This window comes from Mastigoproctus giganteus, chromosome 5, assembly GCF_048544385.1.
Source record: "Mastigoproctus giganteus isolate SK-2022 chromosome 5, ASM4854438v1, whole genome shotgun sequence".
Taxonomy (NCBI): domain Eukaryota; kingdom Metazoa; phylum Arthropoda; class Arachnida; order Uropygi; family Thelyphonidae; genus Mastigoproctus; species Mastigoproctus giganteus.
In genome coordinates, this window is record NC_143579.1 from 195,574,414 (window position 1) to 195,601,232 (window position 26,819).

General features: G+C 35.6%; 1 protein-coding gene across 1 annotated transcript in view; it reads right to left on the reverse strand.

Annotated features, from left to right (window-relative positions):
• The window catches only part of Iml1 (GATOR complex protein Iml1), a gene marked incomplete at its 5' end in the record, with an annotated part of 444,528 nt that overhangs the window by 368,120 nt on the left and 49,589 nt on the right, over positions 1-26,819 (reverse strand). The window contains 3 exons of the mRNA XM_090374757.1: positions 1,135-1,277; positions 6,926-7,136; positions 15,440-15,489. Of these exons, the coding sequence (XP_090230883.1) occupies positions 1,135-1,277; positions 6,926-7,136; positions 15,440-15,489 (404 nt within the window). The remainder of the gene's footprint in view (positions 1-1,134; positions 1,278-6,925; positions 7,137-15,439; positions 15,490-26,819) is intronic.

Below are 26,819 nucleotides of genomic sequence, written 5' to 3' on the forward strand. Positions count from 1 at the left end.
GGTCCTTCAAGAGATGCCTTCTAGAGTTCGGCCTAGTGGAGGATGCCCTCTGTACCTGTGGAGAACCTGAAGACTGGGACCACGTGACGCACTCATACAACGTATACTTAGGCCTAAGAACCAAATTACTCCTAGACCTCCACACTACATCACTTCGGCCAGAAACCAAGTTATTGGAATCTAATGATGTCTTCCATGCACTGACCAGTTATGGCAACGAGGTCTTTCGTCATTGCTGGCAACACCTGCAACTCCCTAACACTACTCGTGGATAACCTCTTCCACACAGCAACTGATACCCAGCACCGGAAACTTCCAATCATGAAACTGCAAATTTTGGCCAGCCCTGCTGACACCGCTCTGTGATTCTCCATTGTGATAATCCCGGACTCTAATTTGAACTTTACTTGTTCTCTTCTCCCTACCCACAGTCCTTTTCCAGGACTCCCGCAACTGCACCTACCACTCATCCTGCTCCTTTTCGCCTAGGGGAGGGGAGATGCCTATGCTCTGTCCTCCCCTGCTGTCTTCCACTTTCCTGTCTCTTCTCTGCTCTTTCCTTGGCCCCTCTCCACTCTTGCTCCTGCAGGAGTGTGAACAACCCGTCAGATGTCTTTTTACTCCCTGGTCCAGCTCCTCGTGCCAGTGGGCAGATGCTGGAAGCTCCTTCCTGGTGATTGTGCCTCTCAGTAACAGAGAGGCCCGTAAAACAACACACTACTCACACAACCCACACTGACTGACTTTGCAATGTTAACAGAGTACTTAATGCGGATTTCTGGGAAACCACGGGAACCGCATAACAATAACACTATGTCCACTATGTTTCTATGACTTGTTGAATTACTTACTGGCAAGAGAGCTGGAGTTGTGTTTCTCCTAAAAGATTATTAATTATTAGTTGTCTAACAAACTAATGGTCTAAAGTTAGAACTGTAACAGGATATTATTTTCACATCCCATAGCTAACTTTTAAAACAAACAGAAAAACAGTAGTAAAGAAAATAGGAAGCAGCAGAAAGAATTTTTATAACTTCAGATCTCTCAAATTTTAACAACAAATAAAGATGGGTGAATTAAAAGAATCAAAAATACTGTTATGCTAAGAATTTCATATGTAACCTGCTGTATTACCTATAAAAGTCTTCATAAAATCTTCCTTTATGATCTTTTTGCAAACATTCATGCATGTAAACAGGGAAATCATCTTTACTTTGAGCTTCATAAAAAGTCCTTGAAAAAAGGACTATTGTCACATCATGATTACAATTGAGACTCTGCAATTAACACAAATAATGTTAATTATGAAAAAACTGATTTAGAGATTTAAAAAAACAATTCAAAAAATGCTTCATCTAAATTTTACAAATTGTGCCTCTAAAATTCTAATAGGAGGAAATTTTCACTCTACATCCTCCCCAAAGCCTTTTGCAGATGTAGTTAAGGTGCAGTATCATTAAAAAAAATGTGTTACAAATGACAAACCTTACATAATTATAGGTGTGCATGTATACATTACTGTAAAGCCTGAAATCTGTCAGAATGCTCGAAATTCAAAGATGTGTCATTCTGATATGAAAAAAATCCAAAATATCAAGCTCAAAGTATCTAAACAAAAGCTCCAAATCAATAGTTCATTTACTTTTCTGATTTTTCAGTCATATTTGCAGGAATAGCAGATATATCTCTTTCCCATGTGTATGTTTAAAAATTAGAAAAGCACATGAACCAGGAATTTATCATTACTTTCCTTTATTACCTTATCACCAAAAATCCTTTGTGGACTGGGAATATATCCTTTCCCTATGCCATTGCTTAAAAATCAGAAAAATAATACTCAGACAGTGTGTAAAGAGGAGCAATGATAATTTCCTGGCTCATTCATTTTTTTCAGTTTTTAAACATTAAACAAGGGCATTAGAGGAATATACCTCCCATACCTGAAAGCTTCCTGCATAACATTTTCACTAGATTCAGAGCATCCAATATACAATACTTCAGTCATACATAATCATGGAAAGGAATTTACAAATGCAATTATCAAACAGGCTTTTACCAACACAAACTGTTAAATATTAGGAATTACTTATGAGAACAGTAAAGGGCCAAAATAAAGTAAAATTCATTAATATTTATGGCAATGATAGAAGTCAGATGTTTAAAAAGATTTGGACTTTTAATACTTTATCTTGCTAAAAGTCTGAATTATTGGCATTTACCAAACTGAATTGACACACACACACACACACACACACACACACACACACACACACACACACACACACACACACACACACACACACACACACACACACACACACACACACACACACACACAGGGGAATTTCATTCAAAACATACCTGGATCTAGCTCGTTTCTTTTTAGGTTTAGTGTATTTGTCATCTGATAATTAGCATACAGTCCTACTATCCATTTCAATATTTCTTACATCAGTATTATGCAGGCACCATGATAAAATATTTGTTTAATGGCTTTATTGAGGATAGATAATATACTTATTATTATAATTCACAATTACACTTCTCATCATTGAAAATGCCCCACATTTTCAATGACGAGGAGAATAGACAGATTTACCTGAAAATGTCCATGCATAACTGTGACATATATATGGATGTAAATGATTATCATATAAGGCTGACTGGCTTGATATGAGCTCCTAATAACATCTGTTACTGCCCTGATGTAGGAATTTGAAGTTGCTACAAAATGTGTAAGAAAAATTACACAAACATTAGCAGGCAAACAAAATGGCTTTATGTTTTGATTGGATTTCTTATGGTGCACTGGCAACTTCTAATATTGGAAATTAGGCCATGATATGGTGAGTGAATGATGGTCTAAAAGAGTGCAGTGCCCTTAACACACATATGGTGACATTATGTTCAGGTGACAGACTTTAAAATGTATTAAATCAGTGAATTTTATAAGCTGGATGGTCAACGTGGCAAAGTGGTGTTTGAGTGGATTATGATGCCCAACGTGTTGTACACCATTGGCAACAATGGGTGCAGAAAGGGATATTCAGTCATATTTCCAGTGCTCTGGTGGCACAAAAAGAACCACAGAGTGGGAGGACTGACTGATGGATTCAGTCCTCCTCCATTCCTGTCTACACCTGTGTTCAGCAAGCACAATTAGCATGTGACTGTGGGTCTGCATTTTGCAGTCTGTTTCTTTGTCTGCCACCGACGGCATTCCATTGTTGTCAGTGTCTGTAGTAGTGCAGGGAGAGAGAGCTGCCTGTGACAAGAATGGTATTATGTCTTTATTGATATACCTTATTTCTGTCTGGACTGCAGCAATGGCAGTATGTGCATCTAGGGGCAGATCAGGAACTGAGGCAATCCAACTTGTGTTGGGAAGCAACCTACCAGACCAACACTTAGAATTGTGTTATGGGAAGCCATCAGTTACAAAAGCTATTCAGCCATTCATACTGCTATTGTATTGGTGTTTTGGCATGAATATCATAGCACGTAATGAGTAGTGCAGAGGAATAGTAGGGTTTTAACTGTGATAAATAAGTAGCTTGACAGTACAAATCACTTGAGAAGCATATATCTTTTTAATGATTAGCTAAGGAATTTTTACTTTTTAGCAAGGATATAACTAATTTAACATTGCAATCATTATGGTATAGTGCAACATATATCTTGAACTTGATAGCATAAGGTATAGCTTAAAACTAGATAGAATAATACATATTACTGCATTTAGGAATTGATTAGCTTAGTATAGTATTGTCAATTAATCAATTAAATTTATTAATCTTATTAATTTTCATTGTTAATCAATTAAATTGTATTTAAATGGAAATCATGCCCCAGATTAGAGCAGCAAAGCAACGAGGATAAAGTAGTGGGAATGCTGTACCTTGGGGGAGGAAATGAAGGGGCGATTCTCCAACACACCACAATAATAAAAACTCATTGTAGAATTCATTTTGCACCTATTTTTTTTTTTTTTTTAGAAAGCTGGGAATATTACCGGAAATATTTATTTCCTAAAATATTACAGTTAATTTAACATTTCTTCACAAATCAATATCAAGATATGGTATTAAGCATTTCTTTTTACAATACTCACCTGATAAATATCAGGTGAGTGTATTGTAAAAAGAAAAGGTTAATATAGCATGACAGCATGACCAGATTGTCCCTTTTTTCAGCCACTGATCCCATTGTTCTGAGAAAATGTAAAAGGGACGGCAAATGACCCTTTTTTTCTAAACACGTCCCATTTTTCTTTTTCTTTCTTCTGCACACGAGAGTCGACTTTTGTGTGTAGCATGGCCAATGCGATAGACATATGTGCATGAATTCTAGTATTTTCTTTGGTGTTTTTTTAAGGAATTGATGTGTTGGTGGTGGTAATGTAAACTCTGTAACATTATTTGAAGGATCTAGTAATTAATTTAATTATAAATTGAATTTGTTGTCAATAGGTCACAAGATGCCCACACGAAAGTGTAGTTTCCCAGACACGTTGAAACAAGAATTCCCTTTCCTAACTGAAGGTCATAATGTTAATGGTAAAGTTTTATGCACTGTTTGTACAGCTGGATTTTCTATTGAACATGGTGGTCATTCAGATATTACACAGCACACTGCTAAAAAGAAGCACAAAGAAGCAGTTGCAGCAAAAAGCGCAAGCTGTAAACTAACCTCTTTCATGACAAAACAACAACAACAACAACATGTAAATGGTGAACGGAAATGTCTTGCTGCACAAGAAGGATTGCTAGCTTTCCATAGAATCAAGCATAACCAATCGTTTAGGTCAGCAGCTTGCACATCTACCATCATACAAAACTTATTCTCAAAAAGATTCACATGTGCAAGAACAAAATCCGAAAGTATAGTTGTGAATGTACTGGCTCCTTTTGCATTTCATGAAGTGATAAGTAACTTACATGAGGCAAAATATGTATCTGTTATGGTAGATTCATCACATCATTCAAGCCTGAAGTTGGTCCCAGTTTTGGTGAGGTATTTTATACCTACGAAAGGAATACAAGTGAAATTTTTGGAATTCCAAAATCTTGTAGAAGAAACATCTGAGATATTAGTGGATCACATTCTGCCCATATGGGAAAAATATAAATTAACAAACAAGATAATAGCATTTTGTGATGACAGCTGCAACACCAACTTTGGTGGCATTGCAAGAAAAGGCAAGAATAAAGTTTTCCATAAGTTAAGCAAGAACATGAAAATGAACATCTTGGGAGTAAGCTGTGCTGCACATAGAGTGCATAATGCTTTCCAAAGAAGTGCAGATATGTTGCCAATTGATGTGGAATCATTTATTAACAAAGTGTTTCAAGATTTTCATGTTTTCACTATAAGAGTTGAGGCACTGAAATCTTTCTACAATTTTGTTGAAGTGGAATACAAGCAACTTTTAGGAAGTGTGAAGACGAGATGGCTTTCCTTCCTACCTGCAGTGGAAAGAATGATTGAAATGTTTGATGGACTTAAGTCATATTTTCATCACAAGAAAAAAGCCCTAAATTCTTGAGGAATTTTTTTAATAATCTATTAAGAGTAGACCTTCAGATTTACTTAACAAGTACAGGTCAATGCTGAAAAAAAAAGTCATGAGTTAGGGTTAAATTTGTAAGTGTCTGCAATTCTGTCCAGATATGATAGGAGGGAGTATATGATGAGAGCCTTGTCAATCAATTCGACCCTGGAGGGATTGTGCAAGGCTCATGGGTTAGAATTTTTCTCAGTGTGGTCAGTGCTTGTTAACAGGAGAAATTGCTTCTACATGGATGGAATAAACTTAAATAGAAGAGGGTGCAAGAGAGTTTGCTGATGCTATCGAGGCAGCATTAGGTGGGTCGGAAAACTGCTAGGGTGGTGGATTCACAGACTGAAAGGTTAATAGTAGCAGCAGGCAGAGGTGAAAGTGATTCTTGCACTGCTTCTATTAGAATCAGCTGCAGCCTGGAGGGTGGGGTCCTGGGGGGGATTCAGGAACTAGCAGGAGTCATCATCTAAAAAATAAATTCAGGTAACTAAGACTAAGAATAGATGCATGTATACTTGCATGTACACCAATGCTAGAAGTATAGTAAATAAATTTGATGAATTTGAAGTGCTAGTAAAAACATCAAAGGCATATATTGTTGGGATATCAGAGACATGGTGTGTCACTGATATAAGCAGTGCAGAATTGGAATTTGGGGAGTACAATGTGTACAGAAAGAATCACAGGATAGGAAGGGATGAGGGGTTATGCTGTTAATTAAGAAAAACAAAATCTAAAGAAGTGTAACCAGTTGACAGAGATGGACAGTGCAATGTTGAATCAGTTTGGTGTGACATAAGCACTGGGAAAGCAAAAATTAGCATAAGAGTGTTATAGGCCTAATGACTCTAATGAGTAAAATGAACAATTGTACAAAGAAATAGAATGGGCCAGTAAATCAGATTGTGTTATAATGGAGAATTTTAACCTCCCAGATATTCACTGAAACTTGTGGATTGGTCCCTCACACACTAGCAAGACCTTTGTAAATGTACTGGATGATTGTTTTCTGCAGCAGCAGCAGCATGTTTGAGAGGAAATTATATTTGTACTGAATTTATGCCCCTAGACTAGTGCTGTGGTGGGCTTGCTGTATTTGCAATAAATGAATATTTATTTATTATTTATTTATACCTATTTATAGTTTGTTGTTAATTATAAAAATTTTACAAGTAAAGAAAGAAGTAATGTATTAAAGAAGTAGTGTATTAACTGACTTAGCATTTGTTTTTGTGAGGGTAAAATTTGTCAACTTGCTATTAGAAAATCTGCAGTCCAAAGTTCAGAAAATCCACAGTTCAGTAAAAAGAAAACTTAAGGCCTTTTGATCAAGTTAACAAAATTTAAATAGAGTCAACTACATACCTTCCATTTAGCAAATAAATCAGAAAGAAAGCCATTGACAGCCTTCTCAAAATATAGGTCTCCATTAATATCAAAGTCCCACATCTCAGAGCTCATCTGAATGAACAAATAAACCATGCTGCTAGCTGACCTGTATACAATCTTTGTTTCATCTGTTACTACTCCACAGGCCACACGCTCACCTTGTGCCCACATTTCATATACTTGGCATCTATATCAGTCAAAAATTAAGTAATAATAAATTATTTAAAACATTCTGTTGGAATATTTGCAACTTGAAGTAGACACAATATTTTTTATTAATATTAAAAGAGCAAAATTGCTTTTTTAATAAACCAGCCTAAAAATTCAAAAGGGTGAACTGCAATATTATATTTCAGTTGAACTGCAATAGCACTACATCCAGTGCTTTTTTTTTGGGCTGCAACAGTACGGGCGTACTGGCACCTTTATTAACAGTGACGCGTGACATTTGGATGTAACGCACTTCAAAATTTGTAATATTCCTTAAATTTACTATTCAAAAAAGCTTAAATTTATTTAACTAAATTTGCATTTTTGACTGTCTATTGTTAAGATATTTTTTATATAAAACTGTATAACCATTTTTATAATTCTAAATTACTCAGTAGAACCTCTGTTTAACGAAATCCTTTTATAGCGAATTATTTTGAATTCCTCTTGGAAGTTACATTTAAAATACCGTCCGTTGTGCGAGAAAATTTTCATATAGCGAACAGATTAGAAGAGTATACACTCGGTATGCACTGTTCGCATTTCTGGCCTTCAGGCAATTTAGGCAATTAGTGCTGCTGCACAAATTAAGAGGGCTAAAGGGATCACCATTCTACAACTTAGTGGTACCTGGTAAAACCTATTGGACCACCCATCCCACATACGGAGAAGTCGCACTGGTCAGCAGTGAGCAGATTAAGGGGTATTCCCAATGGGCTCTGGTCCACCTTCTACTGCAGTGGTGTCCAAACTTTTCCCGTGCAGGAGCCATATTCAAAAAAAATTCGAAGTTAGATTTCTTTAGTGTGTTCCTTTTTCCATATCTTGTTGCATGTAAAAGTAAAATTGAAAATATTCGAAAATTTTATTAAGTACAATACACAATTACATTTACTGAACAAAACATTTAATGAGAAAATTTTTTTGATAATTAACAAATTTTAAAATGCTGTTTTAGTTCACTTTCCTGGCGGGCTGTAGGTTGGACACCACTATGAATCAACTGTAAGGGTCCCGTTCGAGAATTGCGTTATCCAAATTTTTCCGTAAATTTTCCCTATCTCTGTTTACATGTTCACAGTAAAAAAAATTCAAATTTAAGAACTAATGACAACACCGATGACGAGAGAAAGAAAACGAGGACAACGAAGGTATTAAACCTTCTAAACATGAAATGATGGCATTTGGTGAAACTTAAGTTAGAAAATTGTCAATTAGGTTACAGTTAAATGAAAGATTAAATGAAAATATGTCGATTCGTGGCTGCTCAGAAAACATCAATAAGCAAGAGACACACAAAGAGGAAGAAAAGAAGTCAGCAGAGGGTGTCGGATGAGAAGTTAATAAAAATTTGGAATATTCTACAAACACTTTATTATGAAATTATTTTTATTTATGTTATTTATTTTTACTTATTATTTTTAGGGGTTGTAGTCTAATGAAGGACCCTTATAATGTCACTCGGTTGTCTGTCTGTCCATCCGTCTGTCACAGTATTGTATCTCTGGAACCACTCAACCTATTGACTTGAAATTTTGCATGGATTTGTACATCATGTGGGCCAACATAACGCCATATTGATCGTTGTTGAAAAAAATTTGTCTGAAAAATGGGGGGGGGGGGTAAATATGGGGGAACAAAAATGTCATCGACAACCTATAGCATATTATACATTGTTGGAAAGAGCTCAATGAGTAGGTTTAAAATATAATTTAAAAATATTTTTAAAATTAAAAATGACAGCACCATACAGGAAAATGTGAGTAATTTTCGTGTCCCCTCCCTCTATTTCTGTCATTAATGGAGCTAAAAATTTAAAAATCACATTAGCTATGCGTTATTCGATGTTTATCAAGGGAAAACTATTCCGATGGAAATCTATTATTTACTTTTTGTGTTAAAATTAAAAAAACAATTTTTTATTGCACTTTGATAAGCAACTCCTTTTGGTGACAAAAAGGTTGCTAAATAGTTAGTTATAAAGGTCATTTATAAATTTTGCAACGAGAAGTATTTTTTAACAATTTTCAAAGCTGAAGTTGTCCCAGCAAGGAGGTATTCAGAGAGCCAGTGTTGAGACGGCAGTGGTGGGGACGAGCCTGAATGGAGTCTTGCATGGCCCTCACCTGCCAATCGCTTCTCCCCCAAGACTTTAATTGCTTCCCCAGGAAGAAGTCAGAGTTACTTCTCCCACCCTTGTCATTCACAACGTTTTCATTAGTTCCTCAGTTTTAGCCAAGCCAGAGTACTAGAAACTTTTTTCAGTTACCATAAAGCTCTCTATTTGAGATACTACACTAACGACCATTCGTGACTACGGACCCTTCATCCTGAATGCCCGGCGCTCAGTAGCTGACCGATTTATTTACTTATTTTTTTAATATACTTGAATAATAAATTTATGCTTAATAAACTATGTTAATATAAAAAAATAATAACAGGAAAAAAAAAAACTTTTAGAGTACTTTTCAATTTTTACTTTTTAATTTTCAATTTTTCCTGATAGCAAAAAATGAGTACCGGCACCTATTTTTTTACAAAAAAAGCACTGACTACATCTATCAGTTCACTATGTAAACTATGGTGGTTGTTCTAATGTACAAATTGACCTTTGAACAGCCACAATAAATGATGCCCTACAGACATGTCCAGCAACTCTTTGGTTACTACTGATCAATAGAACTGAGGTGTGTGCCTTCCTCCATTTTCTCTTTGATTTGTCTCCTTGTTTCTGTTTCTAGCCTATTAGTGAGGATATGGAAAACAGGCATCTGCATGTCTTATTTGCATATCTGTATGCCTAATCAAAGTGTATAAGGCTTTAAAAGGGTTAAGTACAGATGGGCCACACCTTTAACCTAGATTACTAGCACATGTAAAAGTAAAAATTCAGAAATCTTTGTTTTGTATTTCCCTTCTTTTATCAGTTATCACAAAAACAGTTCATTCATCCATCTAATGTCATGTCATGCACTGTAGTATGAAACAAATTAGCATTTTAATTGTATTCTATGACCAGTTATTAGAAACAAATTATAAAATTTATTAAATAACAGTATTGATGTAAGTTTAAATTCTTATGTAGAAAATTAGCTAAAATAAGGCAAATGCTTATTTTATTGTATAACTCTATGTTCCACATAAGTACATTACTCCTCTTTTGTTAACAATGATTTGGTTTTTGGTTTTGTTGATTTTATGGCACATCAGCACATTAGACCATATTTAAGCAATGCATTATGTTTATATGAGCTGGAAAAAAAATCATAACTCATGGGGGGAGGGGGGGGAAAGAGTCTACTGTCTCTGCCAGAGATTGACAACTAAAACCTCAATGTCAAGACCATTAAGATACTAATAAAATTAATGTACATGCACACAAGAAAAATAATTTTGGTGGAACATGTTATACTAAAAAGTCAGTATCAGTGTAATCAAAGATAAGATCCATTTATTCTGAAGTTTTTTTGTTTTTTTTATTATTCTACCAGAATTTTGCCCATATTGGCTCTTTACAGCTGAATTTGAAAGAGCAAAAACTCTTTGTCATATTCTCTAGCCAAGTCTTTAAAGAAGTAATAACTTTGTCTTATAAAATGTTAATATGCTAATATGCCTGTTAATTCTTATAAATGTTTTATAATTGTGGTAACTGTATGTATTTTATCAATCATTACTAAAGATTGTTTTGTTTTTGTTCTTATAAACTTGTGCTTTATCACAAAATTAAATTCTCAATACTTCAAACCTGTCATACCAGTGAGAATTTGAGAACCATTCAATATTTTGGGGAATGCACTTTGGGTACCATTTTTTGGGTACCTAGATGTAGGTACCCAAAATACATAAAAGGTGCAATTAAGAATTAATTGTACCTTTTATACATAAAATAGAAAGTGTAATTCTGTGACAGAATACCGACTTGAGCGGCTGTTATACTAAAATTTTGTCGGAATATTAGCTTGATATTTATAAATTGTTAGACTTCACACATCTTTTTTTCTTTTTTATGAAAACCACATGACAAGAGGTATTAGAACCTATAGTACTTAGTACGGTGCATGGGCTTAAGGCTTAGAAGATGAAAGAAGACACTTGTTGACATTAGACTTGAATTTCTGTAGATTGTAATTGCTGGAAATACATATGAAGGGAGGTTTGTTCCAGAAAATGGAAGTTGGAGGAATATATGAGGAAAAAGAAAAGTTTGTTCTGTGAGTTTGAGGTTATACAGTAAAAGGATGCTGACTGATTGTGGCATGTGTTTGGATGGTTTGGAAGAGAGAGAGAGAGCGAGAATTATAGAAGCCAATTCAAAAGAAATGTGTCTATGGAAGTATCTACAGAAAAGGCATGCAGCAGAAACAGGATGTCTATGAGACAGTGGAGTGACTTAGTTAAAGATGGGCCATCAATTAACCTAAATTCCCTCTTTTGAATGGAGTCTAGAAGACAGAGAGGTTTAGGGGGCATCACCCCAGATGTGGGAACAATATTCCATGGTAGGGTAGATTTGCAATTTGTAAAAAGTTAGCAGTGTTTGGGAGAAAAGTAAAGCTGAGAGCAAAAGAGAAAACACAGTTTTTTAGATGTAGAAGAAGCAATATTTGTAATATGCTTATACCAAGATATATTAGAAATCAGGGTAATCCCTAATAAAGATAAGTGATCTTGTCTAGAAATCTGAGTGTCACTGAAAATAAGCATAGAAGCAGAAGAATTATTTTTTGTGAGTATAAGACAGGACTGAATTTTAGAGAGATTGAAATCGACTAAGTTATCTTTGCCCTTTTGGAGAATTACCTGGAGATCAGCATTTAAAGAATTGGTAGTGAATATTCGAGAAGATGTTTGTGCAGGGCAAAGTTTCTCAAACTGTAAGGCAGAATGCAATTTGCTATCATCAGCAAAACTATGGATAGAATATTGGGCAATGGAAGAAAATCATTAATATACAAGAGGAAAAGAGTGGGAGAAAGAACTGAACCTTGGGGAACACCAGCATTAGTGGAGAATTAGAGGACAGAGAGCCATTTTTTTCTCTGACCACAATAAGTGGTCAGAGAAAAAACTGGATACACAATTACAAAAAACAGTTGGCAAAACCATAAGATGGAAGCTTATTTAGAAGACCGTTATGCCAAACACAATCAAAACCCTTTGAAATGTCAAGAGTAGCCACTTGAGTTTCAAAACATTTTCCATTGAATTTGTCCACAGACGGGTAACATAAGACAGTATATCACCAGTGGATTGACAATTACAAATGGAATCCATACTAGTGATCACTGATCAGATGGAAGGTTTCTAGATAGTTAGTAGTTTAGGAGAGTTAGTGATTAATGGATTTCTTAATATACTTTAGAAAGAGTAGAAGTAAGTGCAATGGGGTGATCTTGGGTGGAAGGGATTTGTCACCCTTTTTAGGAACTGGCTAGATATTTGCAAATTTCCAAGCAGAAGAGAAAACACTGGTGGAATAAGAAAGTATAAAAAAGCGATACAAAACAGGAGTAAGCTCAAGAGCACAGGTTTTGAGAATAAGGGGGAAAATACCATCAGGACTTGGCACTTTCCTGTTATCAAGAATGTTCAAAATTCTTCTGACATCCTTTTGGCAGAAGACAACAGGAGGCACTGTTATGGGGTGTACTGGGAATGGTAGGAAGTGGTTTACCAAGAGCATCGGTACACGAGTTAGAATAAAAGTAGGATGCTAGCTAGCCAACCAGCTTTAACTTTAGTTGAGGTGGCAACAGAACCATACTGAACCATTCGATAGGGATGGGATTATAGATGGGCAAAAGTTGTAGCCAGTAGTCTTGGCAAGTGGCCAGAATGCTAGACTAGCATTTGGACAAGAAGCTACTCTTAGCCTGTCCAAAATCTACTTTGGGCTGATTAATAACTGCTTTACAATTGTTGTGAGCTTTGGTGTATGCAGAAAATGAACCTGGAGATTTCAATGCAAGCCAATTGCGATATGCAACATTCTTATCTTGAACAGCCTTAACAAATTTGTTCGAAAACCAGGGCTTAGATGAAGGACAGGATTTAAAGGTGGAGTGTGGAATAAAGAATTCCATCCCTACAAGAATAATTTCACTGACACAATTGTAGCAAACATTGACTTCAGAAGATTTAAAACAGTAATCTGACCAAGAAAAAAGAAAATAAATCTCATAGATTGTGGCATTTTGCACTCTTGTAATGCCAAACAACACAAAGTTGAGAATGGCCACAAGAGAAAAGCTCCACTGGAGAAGAAACTATCACCAAATTGTGATCCGAGGTGCCTAGAGACTACTCACCTTGACTGTATACTTAGGATTGTTTGTGAGAAAAAGATCAAGCATGTTAGCTGCATGGTTAGGATTATCAGGTATTCTGGTAGGTAAATGAATAATCTGCATTAGCAAAGGCACACGATATAAGAAAGAAGAAAGAAGAAAGCAAACTTATATAGCATCAGCAAAAAAAAAAAAAAAAAAAAAACTCTTATTTAAACCATCCACTCGCTCCAAATAAGGCTATCGTTAGACCACACTTGGAATACTATGTTCAAGTGTGGAGACCGCACTTAAAAAAAAGACATCAAGCTTCTTGAAAGGGTCCAGAGAAGGGTAACTCACCTGGTGAGATCGGCAAAAGGACATCTTTATGAGGAAAGACTTTGAATATGCAGGTTGCACAGCTTGGAAACTAGGTACCATAGAGGCAATTTTGATTGAGGTGTTTAAGGCTCTGAGAGGCAACAGTAAAACGAATGAGGAAGAAATTCTCATGGTTATTAAATGATTCTAGAACTAGGGGCCATAAATTCAAGTTATGGTGGGGGGGTTGTTTAGACTAGATTGCAGGAACTTTTATTTTACTGGAATGTTATCTACATGGGTGTTGAGACTTGACAGTTTGGGGAAATTCAAAGGTCATCTGGATAGTTACCTGTGGGAGGAGGGAAATGCATAGGTGTCTATATATTTCCTTCTTTTTTTTTATTTATTTATTTATTTTATTCAATTTTATTATTATTTTTTTTTTGACTGGTGCAGCATAAGCCTTAAGTTTCCTTCCATATGGCCATTTAACAATAATAGTAATAAACTAATAATAATAGTAAAATAATTTGCAGTGTGTATGTACTTTTTTTTTTCCCCTTTCTTCTATTTTTCCATTTTTAGGTCATGTCTTAATGGCATTTTGGTTATAAAGATAACCAAAATGCCATTTGGAGTACTAAAATTATATGATTAATTTGTATGCACTTCTATTTATAGCTTTTTACTACTACTTGAAATAGAAAATTTTCCTTATGCTTTCACATTCAGTTAAAGAATGAGTAATAAACTTTAACCTAATTATTACACCTGAAAATTTATGAATAATATAAGATCACAGGTTTGTTTCTAACTTAAACAAGTTGGATATGGTTCCAAGGAATAATTACAGTCCAAGTAATTTAAAGGTTCTTAAAAATAACATTCAAAACTATGTCATGTACTTTTTTTTTTCCCCTTTCTTCTATTTTTCCATTTTTAGGTCATGTCTTTTTAGATATATTTGAGTAGGCTAGATTACCCACTAGAAAGGCTTATCATACAGGATAAGCATAGATTCATAAAGCACATCTAGAGTAGTTCTGGCAAAATCATTTATAAAAAAGCATTTACATGTGGTAAGTGCTTAGTCCCCCATCAGATCTAAATTTCAGAAGGAATGGCTACATTATTATGATAGATAACATTCAAACAATAAAAAGGTTATGATTTTGTTTATTTTCAAAGGACTTTATTTTATATCAGAGTAAAACAGATCTTCCAGATTAATATTAGAAAATGTAATAAAATAAACTAAGTTAGAAGCTGAGAAATTGGGAATAATCAAAAATATTTTTAGCATTGAATATAGTATAAAATCAAAATATGGTGCTTTTAGTGCTAAAACATTACTGTACATATTGCAAAACTTTGATGTATTAAAACAAATTAGCATATACACTAACACAGCTAATACAAATTTCTATGTACTAATAAAAAAAAAATGTTCTTTTTATACTTCAGCATAATTGCATAGATCAGAAAAGTTTATAACTAGTCCTTCAACAAGAATTTAATAATCCTTTATTGCTTTTAGTGATCATGTGGATTTGATGCATGGTCAACTCAAATATGTGTTCAACTGTACTAACTTTGGCTACTCAGCTACATTACACCACCATATTAATCTAATTAATATTTATCATCTCTAAAATTAATTACTCATCAAAGGAATAATACTCACCTTATGCCATAAAATTCAATTTTTTTATTTGGATACACACAACTATTCACCTGTAATATATAATATTTATTAATAAATGTGTGAATTTTTAAACTGCAGCATAATAATTTTTGTTTTTTTTACTTCTGTTTTAAATAATGTTTTGGGAATTTTCATTTAATGCCCATATGGAAGAGTATGAAAATACTGCCTACAATTATATTCTAGTACTGAAACTATTTATCTGAAATATGATGCCTCATGTATTTTATCTTTAAGCTGCCTGTTTCAAAGATTAGAACACAAAGTTAAAAGGTTGAAAAACTACCATTTGTAACTGGAGAAACTGCAATCTCCACCTATAACCAATTTAAAAAAACAGCAGCTCTATAAAAAAAGTATTTTCAGTTACTGTACTGGATGCACACTTGGCCTTACAATTTGAAAGAAAACTTCCTTATCAGTTACACCACAGAGATCCACAAATAACATAATAAGAAATAATAATAATAATAATAAAAATACATCAAGAACCCCATCAAACAAAATGCTAATTGACATTACTTTCACTGGCAGAATTCAGAGCTTTTACCTTTAAACTTCTTTATTCTATGATATTGTTATTTCTTCATTTTAATAAATTCAATAAATTAGGTGACATCTATCTTTCTGTTTCACTTTTACATACCTAAGCATTTATATAATGCCATTATATAAATACCATAGCTATAGCACAGCTTTTGCTACAGCATAAGCTGTGCTATAGCAGAAGTAGTGCAAACTCATAATTTCTGCATGTAACTATAATGGCAAACTGAATTCATCATGCACTCATATGGGTGAAGCAAATCACAATCACGATGTCTGTTCAAATTATCTTCTGTAGCCTAAACCTTATTTAAGTTAGGTTATGTGTGTGTGTGTGTTAAGCACCAAAGCAACTAAGGCTATCAACTGTCAATATATTCTGCCTGTAATTGATTTTTCTTGGCTGGTTTGCTATTTGAAAAACAGTTTCTGGAAAAAAAAATTCCATGCAACCCTAACTTGAGACTGACAACTCAACCATGATGTCAAAAAGCCCACAGAAATTTCTCATATCATTGACAGGATTCAAACTTGTGTATTTTTCATCCAGTGTGAGAGAATGGTGCTAATAACCACTGTGTTGAAAAAAAAGGCTTGACTTATCTGTATAAGTCAAGCCTTTTTTTAAGACTTGACTTATACAGATTGTAAAATGGTTTGTGGCAATGAGAAAATGCGTAATAACAATTCTGTTGCAGGCATAATTGTGATTAATGGCTTAAACTTAAGTAATTGAAATTTTTATTTTGTTTTCTAACTACACTGCTTGAGAAAATTAACAAAATAAAATGTTTTTTTGAGAATATTTTATTGTGAACAGTGTTGCTGAAGGTGAATATTTAATACAATAGGCATCCTGACATGCAAATTCTGAGTAGCCAATAGAAATCGATCTACCACCTGTAAAGAGCTGCATATTATGCAAATTATTCATGCCTATAAAAACATGGGTTGTGACCACATCATTTCATTCCCATTTTTTAGCTTGCTCAGTGGGATAGCTATAAGGGCAAACTGAATTCATCACACATCTCATATGCTGAAGCAAACCACAATTGTGAAGTCTGTTCAAATTACCTTCTGTAGCCTTTTTTTAGGTTTGGTTATGTGTGTGTTAAGCACCAAAGTAACAAAAGGCTATAAGGTGTCAATATATTATGTTTGTAATTGACAGTTTTTGGTTGGTTTCAGTACTCATGATGGCAAGTCTTCGTCATTTAGATGATTCTTTGGTATGGCGGGTCGTTGGACGACTTGAAGCCAGACAGTCGCAGTGAAGGTGGCACATTGGCTTAATGTGTCATGCAATGTTCGGCACTATGGAAGCAGTTTCAGGAGACAGGAACCATTACAAGAAGAGCTGGCCAAAGTCATGAGAGTACTACATCAACCAGAACAGACTGCTATCATGCTTTAACAGCAAGATGGAACCCTGCGACGTCTTGTCATCAGCATCTCTTGAGGTTGCTGCAGCCACAGGTGAAAACATTTCCACCCAGACTATGCTAAGAAGGCTCAATTCAAGTGGACTCTACACAAGGAAGTCAGCAGTTTGTATCCCATTAATCACAAACCACCACAAAGCTTGTCAAAACTGGTGCTACGAACGTGCGACTTGAAGCCCCGACAAATGGGATACAGTTCTGTTCTATGATGAGTCCCATTTTAGTCTACAAACAGATTCTAGATGTTATTTCACCTGGAGACAACGAGGATGCGGTACCATCTCTCCAACATCGAAGAAAGGGACACCTGTGGTGGAGGCAGTGTTCTCATGTTGGGCAGAATGACAGGGGTACCATAATTGGTACCCCTATCAAAAACATGAAACAGAGGTACCGAGAACAGCTCCTTGAACTCTACGTGTGACTTTTTAAGGGTGCGGTTGGCCCATAGTTTCTTTTTGTGCCCAACAATGGCAACTACACGTAGAGCTCAAGTGGTGGAGGAATATCTCGAAACTGAAGATATCCAATGATTGCCACGGCCAGCATGATCACCAGACTTTAATTCAACTGAATGTGTGTGGGATGCCCTTGGGTGTCGCACTGCACGCCAACAGCCAACTGCTTGGTCACTTAGTGAGTTAAGGTCTGTGCTGGTGGAAGAATGGGATTTGTTGCCACAGAATCTTATAGACACCCTTATACCGAGCATGGTTCACCGCTGTCAGGCCTATTTGGCCATTGGAGAGAACTTCATCTCTGCACATTCCTTATACCTATAGGAAGTTTCTTGATGCCTCCTCATTTCATTGTTATTCTATTGTTCTGCTTCATCGCAAGCTGCAGGAGTTACACCATGTTTTCTACGTATTCTGTTAACTTTTTTGAGCAGTGTATTATAGAATATGAAAAAAGCCGATGTTGGATAGGCTATTGTAGGAAACTCATATTATGCTCCCGGTGAATTAGAATCCAAAAATGTGAGAGAATGTGCTATTTACCAGTATGTGTAAATTGAAAAAGATTATTAGTACCATAGTGATATCCTTATACAGCAGACTCTCAATTTACCGGGGACACTTCAAGACTCCAAATTATATATAAAAAAAAAAAAAAATCAACCAGAAATCATAAAATTCAAGTAATAACTAGAATAGGTATAAAGAGATGTTTTTCAAGTCGTAAATAAGCGATGTTATATGTTGTCATTGGGAGATTAGTGTGCCTATTATCTGGCAACAGTTGCTGTCTTCACACCCGCCCCTCAAAAAAAAAAAAAAAAAAAAAAAAAAGAGATCAAATGTTTAGTTTCTTTTAGTGCCTCGTGTCGATTGTTGTGTTCCGTCGCACTGCAAAAGAACAAGTTTTGTTTCATTATTTATGTCAGGAATGTTGAAATTTTTTTTAATATTAATATATATATATATTTTTTTTTTGTTTAGAAATCGTGAAAATGATGGGCAAATGCAAGAGTTGTGCTTTCAATTAAATAAAAACTTGAAATTATTGAAAAGTTTGAAAATGGTGCATCCGTTAAATTTCTAATGAACCATTATAATGTTGGTGACCAAATCATACGCAACATTGTAAAAAATAAAGGAAAGCTATTGGATTTTAAATCTACAAAAAATAAATGCATGTCCAATACGCACTACTCACATATTGGACACACGAGTAATGCATGATAAGTTTTTTGCCTATCACCATACTTTTTACATAGGTTGCTGAACATTTTGCGATACAGAAGTCACCCAGTTATGTAGCTTCAGACTTACGTTACGTTATTTATATATATTTTCGGCTAAGATAAAGAAAGCCCACACAAGAAGCATGCAAAAGTTTGATGAAATTTACTGGTAAAAAGTACTTTGCCGTAATGGCATTTGTATTGTTGCTCGCTCGGTAAACAGAAGGTGGGTGTTATCGGTCTGGAGTAGAAGTTGAATCCCACGGGAGCTTGAAACCCTCCTGAAGTGGAGGAGGGGGTAACCTGACCTTTTTTCTTTAGAATCACTAATTGAATTAAATAATTGAATCACGAACAGAGTCATATTGGAAGTTCTGGCATCATAAAAAATGTTCATAACGTAATTTCACCAGTAAACTTTTTCAAAGTTTGCCGTGCTTTTCATGTGGGCTTCCTTTACCTTTGCCTTTTTTTTTTCTTAATAAACAATTTATCCACTAGTCCACCAGTGATTCTTAAGAAAAAAGGTCATGCTATCCCCTCTATTTAGGGAGGGTTTCAATCTGCCATGGGATTCAATTTCTACTCCTGACCGATAACACCCACTGTATGTTTACTGAGCGAGCAACAATACAAATGCCGTTACGGCAAAGTACTTATACCGGTAAATTTATCGAACTTTTGCGTGCTTCTCGCGTGGGCTTTCTTTACCTTCACCATATTTTTTTCTATGAATGAAGATTTCAGTTAAGGAGACACACATTTCACCATAACAACCTAAAAACCCACAGAATTCCAGCTATCAGTATTATAGCAAATGCAATAAGATCGAGTTTATTACCTGTTTATAATCAATTTCACTAACAAAAAATCCAGTAACCGGAAAGTGCAAATTGTTTTTATCGTTTTATGGTAGTGACCTCCAGAAATATGCTTCAGTAAAATGCGAGCTTGAGTGGGGTGATAATATTGAGTTTTCGCTTTAACCTGTGAAGTTCTTTTCAGAAAATTTAATTTTGGCTGTTATCATGGTGCCGACTAAGAGAATAAGTGACAGCGGTACTAGTAAATCTATCAAGAAAAGGAAAGCGATCAAGTTGGATCAGAAAATTAAAATAATAAGGATGTATGAAAATGGCCAAACATTAACAAGTATCTCGTGGAATTCAGATTTGTCAGTGGCAATGGTGAACACAATAATATGGGAGAAAGACAGAATACAAGAAGCGGTCGACACCAATGCTACAAAATACAAATCAGTTTTCACAGTACAATAGCATGCGCTTTTTCTTCCTTATATGTTTTCTTTTCTTATGTGCCACTCTGGCTACTTCACTGCTGTCCCCAGATAAAGTTTTTAATTGAATTAATTAAAAATATATAACTATTTTTCTTCATTCTTCTAAGGATATTATGTGGTTTTTGTAATTTTTGCATATCAGGGATATAGTAGCAATATTTTATTAGTCATTCCTGAGTACGTAAAACTCGACTTACGTACGAAGTCCTGGAACATATCTCTTACGTATGTCCGGGACTTACTGTATTTTTGGCTTAACCAGGAATTTCTTTTTACCATCTATCCCGGAAAATCGAGAGTCTACTGTATTGCTTAAGCTTTCTTTTCATTAAATTTCCATGAATTTACAGTAATTCCAATACAGTTTCCCCTCGATTTTGCAGACCTCAATTTCAAGGATTTCAGATTTTCTGGATAAAATTCTAGATAACTGAAATACCACTATATCACCATTTTCCGGATGCTGACTATAATTCACAGGACGTCCGCCAGTTAGTGCACACAGCGGCAGTATTGTTTTTGTTGCACCTGGCCATGAGAGTAAGGACAGTGCACTTTGTATCAAAATTTATCCATTGTTAGTATTATTTCAAATCATTTTTGTGACCAGCAATGGCTTCAAAACAAACAAGTCTTAAAAGAAAGAATGTACATTTCAGTGTCGGTCTAAAGCTTGAGTTGATTAAAAAGCTTGAGACTGGTGCCTCAGTGGCCAGTGTTTAAGAGCAGTTAAAAAAAAAAGCGAACTGTTTCTGATATTCGCACGGCCAAAGGAAAGCTCCAAAGCTTTGTATTAAAGTATAATATTGAAGGTGTGGGTTCCATGAGTGACATAAAGCTCATGAAAGTAAGCAAAGAAAAAGATCTAGAAGAAGCTGTTTACAAATGACACGTGCAGGAACGATCATGTGGAGTGAATGTTACTGGTGTTACCAGTAACATTCACTCAGCACTGCAGCTGAGAAAAAAGTTTCTCAGCACTGCAGCTGAGAAACTGGCTAAACATATGGGCATTATTAAACAATATCAAAGTTAATGATGGGTGGCTGTGGCATTTTAGAAATCGCCATGGCATAGGTAACAGGAAAGAGCACAGTGAAGCTGGGTCTGCTGCAACACATTCAGTTGAGCCTTTCAGACTTCATCTCAATGAACTGATAAAGAAGGAGGGCCTGCTCTTCTCCCAGGTGTATAATAGAGACGAGACTGTGTCGTTCTGGCAGTTCCTATCAAAAAAGCACCAAGGCAAAGTATGACTGGCTAGAGGAAAGTGATGCAGATCCGGCCTACCAGAGGAGATTGCTGATGAAGTAAGAGCAGGTGATATCAAGGGGGCATCCAGTGAAGAAGAAGAAATTATATAACAAACCAAAAAGGACAGCAGTATGAGAGGCACTTGATCTTGTCATTCAGTATGTCAGCCCCTCAGACAACATATTCATACGTTAAAATTAGCGAATCCCAGGGGTTCCCCCATTAGCCACTCATAAACATCTTGTGGTGAAGCCAATGCAAATGCTGGCCAGGATCAAATTACATCTTGGCACACTTACAGAGGTCAAGCCCCTGGAAGTGCAATTGAGAAGAAATAGAAATGGTATATATACAAGTTAGGTAAAATATGGGTAATGGATGGGATTGGGTAAATAGAGTAGAAAAGAGAAGGATCACAGAGGTACCCATCATGAAATAGGAGTTAGTAGAATGAAAAAGGAAAAGTAGCAGTATAAAAAGTGGAAGTTGTCTTCCTGTCACGTCTTCAAATTCTGAAGAAACGAAACTGTATACAGCATATATTTACATCACATAAAACAGCATAAGTCAAAGAGAGTGGAGGTAGTCGACTGTTCCCTGTCACCTCCACAAACTCTGAAGAAATGAAGTAATGTACAGCATATAATTACATCAAATAAAAGCAGGAGTCATCGTCCAAACATATCTTCAAACCTTGAAGAGATGCAATTATTTACAACATGAAAAGTTGCAACTATTTACATGATATGGAAACAGTATATTAATAAGATAATAACAGGAGTTTACCTCAATATAGTACGTAGAACACTTCCGTATGATACCCTCCAGAAATTAAAACAGAAAAAAACGAAAAAATCGACAACTTACCGGTACATTAGAGTAAAATATAAATAATTAAATAATCAATTTAACACAATTCAAATCAATTTAAAATAATTAAAAATCAAATTAACGCAATTAAAAGAATCTAACGAAAATATTCAAAACGATTTTCCTTCCTGAAGCTGACAACGCTTTTCGACCATATGTCGTGATCACAGGAATGAAAATTACCGAACTGGGTTAACCTGACACTTAAATAGTGATTATTTGTCTTCGCGCATGCGCGTAAAGGTCCACGCATCGGAGATCAAATATGGCCGTCAAACATTAACAGAATTCTCGTGTAATTTAATTTCAACGGTTTCTGCAATTAATAGTCGCGTATAATTACATTGAACGTTAAGTATTTTGGCCTCGTTAAATAAAAAAGTATGTTTTTCGTTAATGGCATGAAAGGCTAATTCTGACGCTGCTGAACGAGAAGCACGAATTGAGGCTTCATGTTGATTTACACGAATATTAAGAGAAAATCGCGTCGAACCTTGGTAAGACGAGTCGCAATCACTGCAAGAAATGTTGTATATCAGATCATTAATTTGTGTTACGAATGCGGAAAGAACCGAGCGATTGTTCAGTATAGTGTGTAATTTCCGTATTGGCCTAGCTACAATTTTAAATTCGGTATCTTTAAAGAATCTGTTAAGCTGTTTGTGCCACTGTTCAACATATGGGACAGAAATAAAGTATTTTTTGATATTACTATTGTTGATTGGTGTAGTATTTTGTATCCTATCCTTAGCCTGTACCCTAATTCGGTTTATTGTGGTAATGGAATAACCCCTGTTTAAGAATCTGGTTAATATTTGTATTTCTGAGTCCAAAGCAGATTCCGTCGTTGAATATTTATAGGCACTTAGAAATTGATTAAAGATAATCGATCTTTTGTAGGTGAACGGGTGATATCTATTATAATGTAGAAGCATACCGGTGTTTGTAGGTTTTCGATAGATGCTAAATTGTATTTTATTCGAGTCCCGGGTAAGCGTGAAATTTAGAAAGTTTAATGACTTTGTATCCGTATCCTCCCTTTCCAGTGTAAATTTGAGTCTAGAAAAAATATTATTAAACGAATGTAAAATGTCTTGGATAGTACTACTATCGGTAATAACTAGAACATCGTCTAAATACCTCCCATATATGTGATACGGGGTCGAAAAGGTGTCAAATGTATATGCTCAATCGTTGAGAGATAGATCTCTGACATTAAGCCACTCAGGCTCAAACCCATTGGCAATCCAAAAATTTGTTTGTACACCTTGTCTCAAAAGGTGATGTAGTTGGCCTCAACTAACAGTTTGATTAAGTGAAAAATTTCCTTAATAGGTAGCTTCGTATAATTAATCGGTGTCGAGTTTTTATTTAACATAACCCAAATAATATCTAATGTGTATTCAACGTTAACATTCGTATATAACGAGGTAACATCTAGTGATAATAAATTGTCATTGTCGCTGAGTCTACAGTCTTTAAGATTATTAAATAATGTATCGTAGTTCTTAATCCCAAATTGTATTACCTGTCTAAAGGGTTTTATAATGTTATATACATGTGTGGCTAAGGATGAAAATGCCGAGTTCCTGTAGGAAACAATAGGTCGAATAGGAAATCCAGTCTTGTGTAATTTTACCTGACCGAAAAGTGCAGGAATATTGTATGTTCTGGACTTCAATTCATTTAACTGAACCATAGTAATGTAGTCGTTTTTTCAATACGTGGTTAACGTTTTATTGTATTGATTGACCAAATTGGTAAACAGTGCCGGGTCTACTTCACGATAAGTGGAGGTATCTGACACAACTGAATTTAACTTATTAATATAATCATGTTTATCTAGTATTACAACTGTATCTCCTTTATCTGCCCTCTGTATAATAATGTCCTTATTTCCCCGCAGTTCCCGTAAAGCTGAACTGTCATGTGTATTCAATTTAGGAAGTCGCATTTCTTTTATGTTATTCACTACTTGGTTAACTTGTTGAATAAATACATCTTTTTGTGGAACATTACGAAGTCCAAATTCAATATCAATTACGCATTGTTTTTTAGGTAGTTTTCGAGGTGGTAAATTATAATTTAGTCCTTTGGATAAAAGTGAAATCTGGTCCTGCGATAGTGTATACGAGGAAAGATTTGTAACCTGTTGATATGTAACCTGTTTTATATTCTTATTTGGAAAGATTTGTAACCTGTTTTATATTCTTATTTACGATACATAGATTAAAGTAACTTAGATAGAGATTTTGTAGCTATTACTTAGTATCGGAAAGGGTATCAAATCCACGTGTTTACCATTCGTAAATAGCCGCCATTATTACGTGACACAAAATATCTCGAAATAGATAGCATAAGCTTAATATAGTATAGTATGGTACATAATATTGTCAATTAATCAGATAATTAATCTTGTTGAACTTCATTGTCAATTAAATTGTACATTTAACTATACATATAACAACTTGGGTTACGTAACATAAATAATTAGTAAAAAAATAAATAATTAATACTTAACTTGATACGGAAGTTATATAAAGGGATTTCGTAGATAACACTTGATACTGAAACATAAATATAGCATTATAACTGTGTTGAGATATAGGTTTAGGGTTTTAATTTTGTACTGAAATTAAAATTTTATTGAACTTAAATCGAAATCATGACTCTGACCAGAGCAGCAAAGAAAAAGGCTCAAGCTAATGAGAGTGCTGTGGCTCAGGGGAGAACCAAGTGGGGCAGTTGCCCTCTGAATCACAGCCTATTAAAATGCACTACTTGCTTGATGTTTGTGGAGCAGTCCAGTACGGGACATGATACTACCATGGGGGATGTCTTTGTGTGTGCGCGATGCAAGGAGTGTAAGGAAATCAGGCGACAACTCAGCATTGTTATGGGCCTATACGAGAGCTTGAAGCACAGGGTGGATGCCCTCGAAGGATTAAAAGTGAGGGGCCCATCAAGCTCTCAGCTGCCCACACCAATGCCAGAGCTTGCACTTGGTCATCGCACAACACAGCGGCAGCCCCCAAGGCAGAATGCGCTGGTCCCAAAGGAACTAGTAGTTGTTGGTGACTCTATTGTCAGGGAAACGAGAAACATGCTTTGTAAAAAGGACAGGTGGAACAGGACCAGGGTATGCCTTCCAGGGGCAAAGTTTGATGACGTTGTAGCGCGGATATCATCTTTTAAGGGCACAAAAGGTGATATAGTTGTACACGTTGGCACTAATGATATTAAGAGTAGGAGACCGGCGGAATTACTTAACAAGTGTTGAAAAAAGGCCGTGAATTAGGGTTGAATTTGAAAGTGTCTGCAATTCTGCCCAGACACGATAGGAGGGAGTATATGACGAGAGCCCTGTCGATCAATTCGGCCATGGAAGAATTGTGCAAGGCTCAAGGGGTAGAATTTTTTTCAGCCTGGTCTGTACTTGTTAACAGGAGAGACTGCTTCTACAGGGATGGGATACACTTAAATAGAAAGGGTGCAAGAATGTTTGCTGATGCTATTGAGGCAGTGTTATGTGGGTCGGAAAACTGCTAGATTGGGGGGATACAAGGACTAATAGATTAACAGTAGCCACTGGCAGAGGTGAAAGTGATCCTTGCACTGCTTTTATTGGAATCAGCCGCAGCCTGGAAAATAAGATGCAGGATATTTCAGAGACTGCTGGCAATCATTGGGGTACTAATAAACACATAGGTTGTGTTAGGGTAGCTAAGAAAAAGAACAGGTGCATGTATACTTGCGTGTACACCAATGCTAGGAGTTTAGTAATTAAATTTGATGAATTTGAGGTATTGCTCAAAACATCTAAGGCTGATATTGTGGGGATTTCAGAGACGTGGTGTCACACAGATATAAGGAATGCAGAACTGGAATTTGGGGAGTACAATGTCTACAGAAAGGAGAGACAGGGTAGGAAGGGAGGAGGGGTTATGCTATTAGTTAAGAAATGCATAAAACCCAAGGAAGTGAAGCCAGTCGACATTGCTGGACAGTGCAGTGTCGAGTCAGTTTGGTGTGACATAAGCATTGGGAGATCAAAATTGAGAGTAGGAGTGTGCTATAGGCCTAATGATTCTGATGAGTATAATAAGAAACTTTACGGGGAAATAGAGTGGGCCAGCAAATCAGAGATTCTTATAATGGGGGATTTTAATTTCCCAGATATTGACTGGAATTTGTGGGCTGGTCACTCACACACTAGCAAGGCTTTTGTGGATTTATTCGATGATTGTTTTCTACATC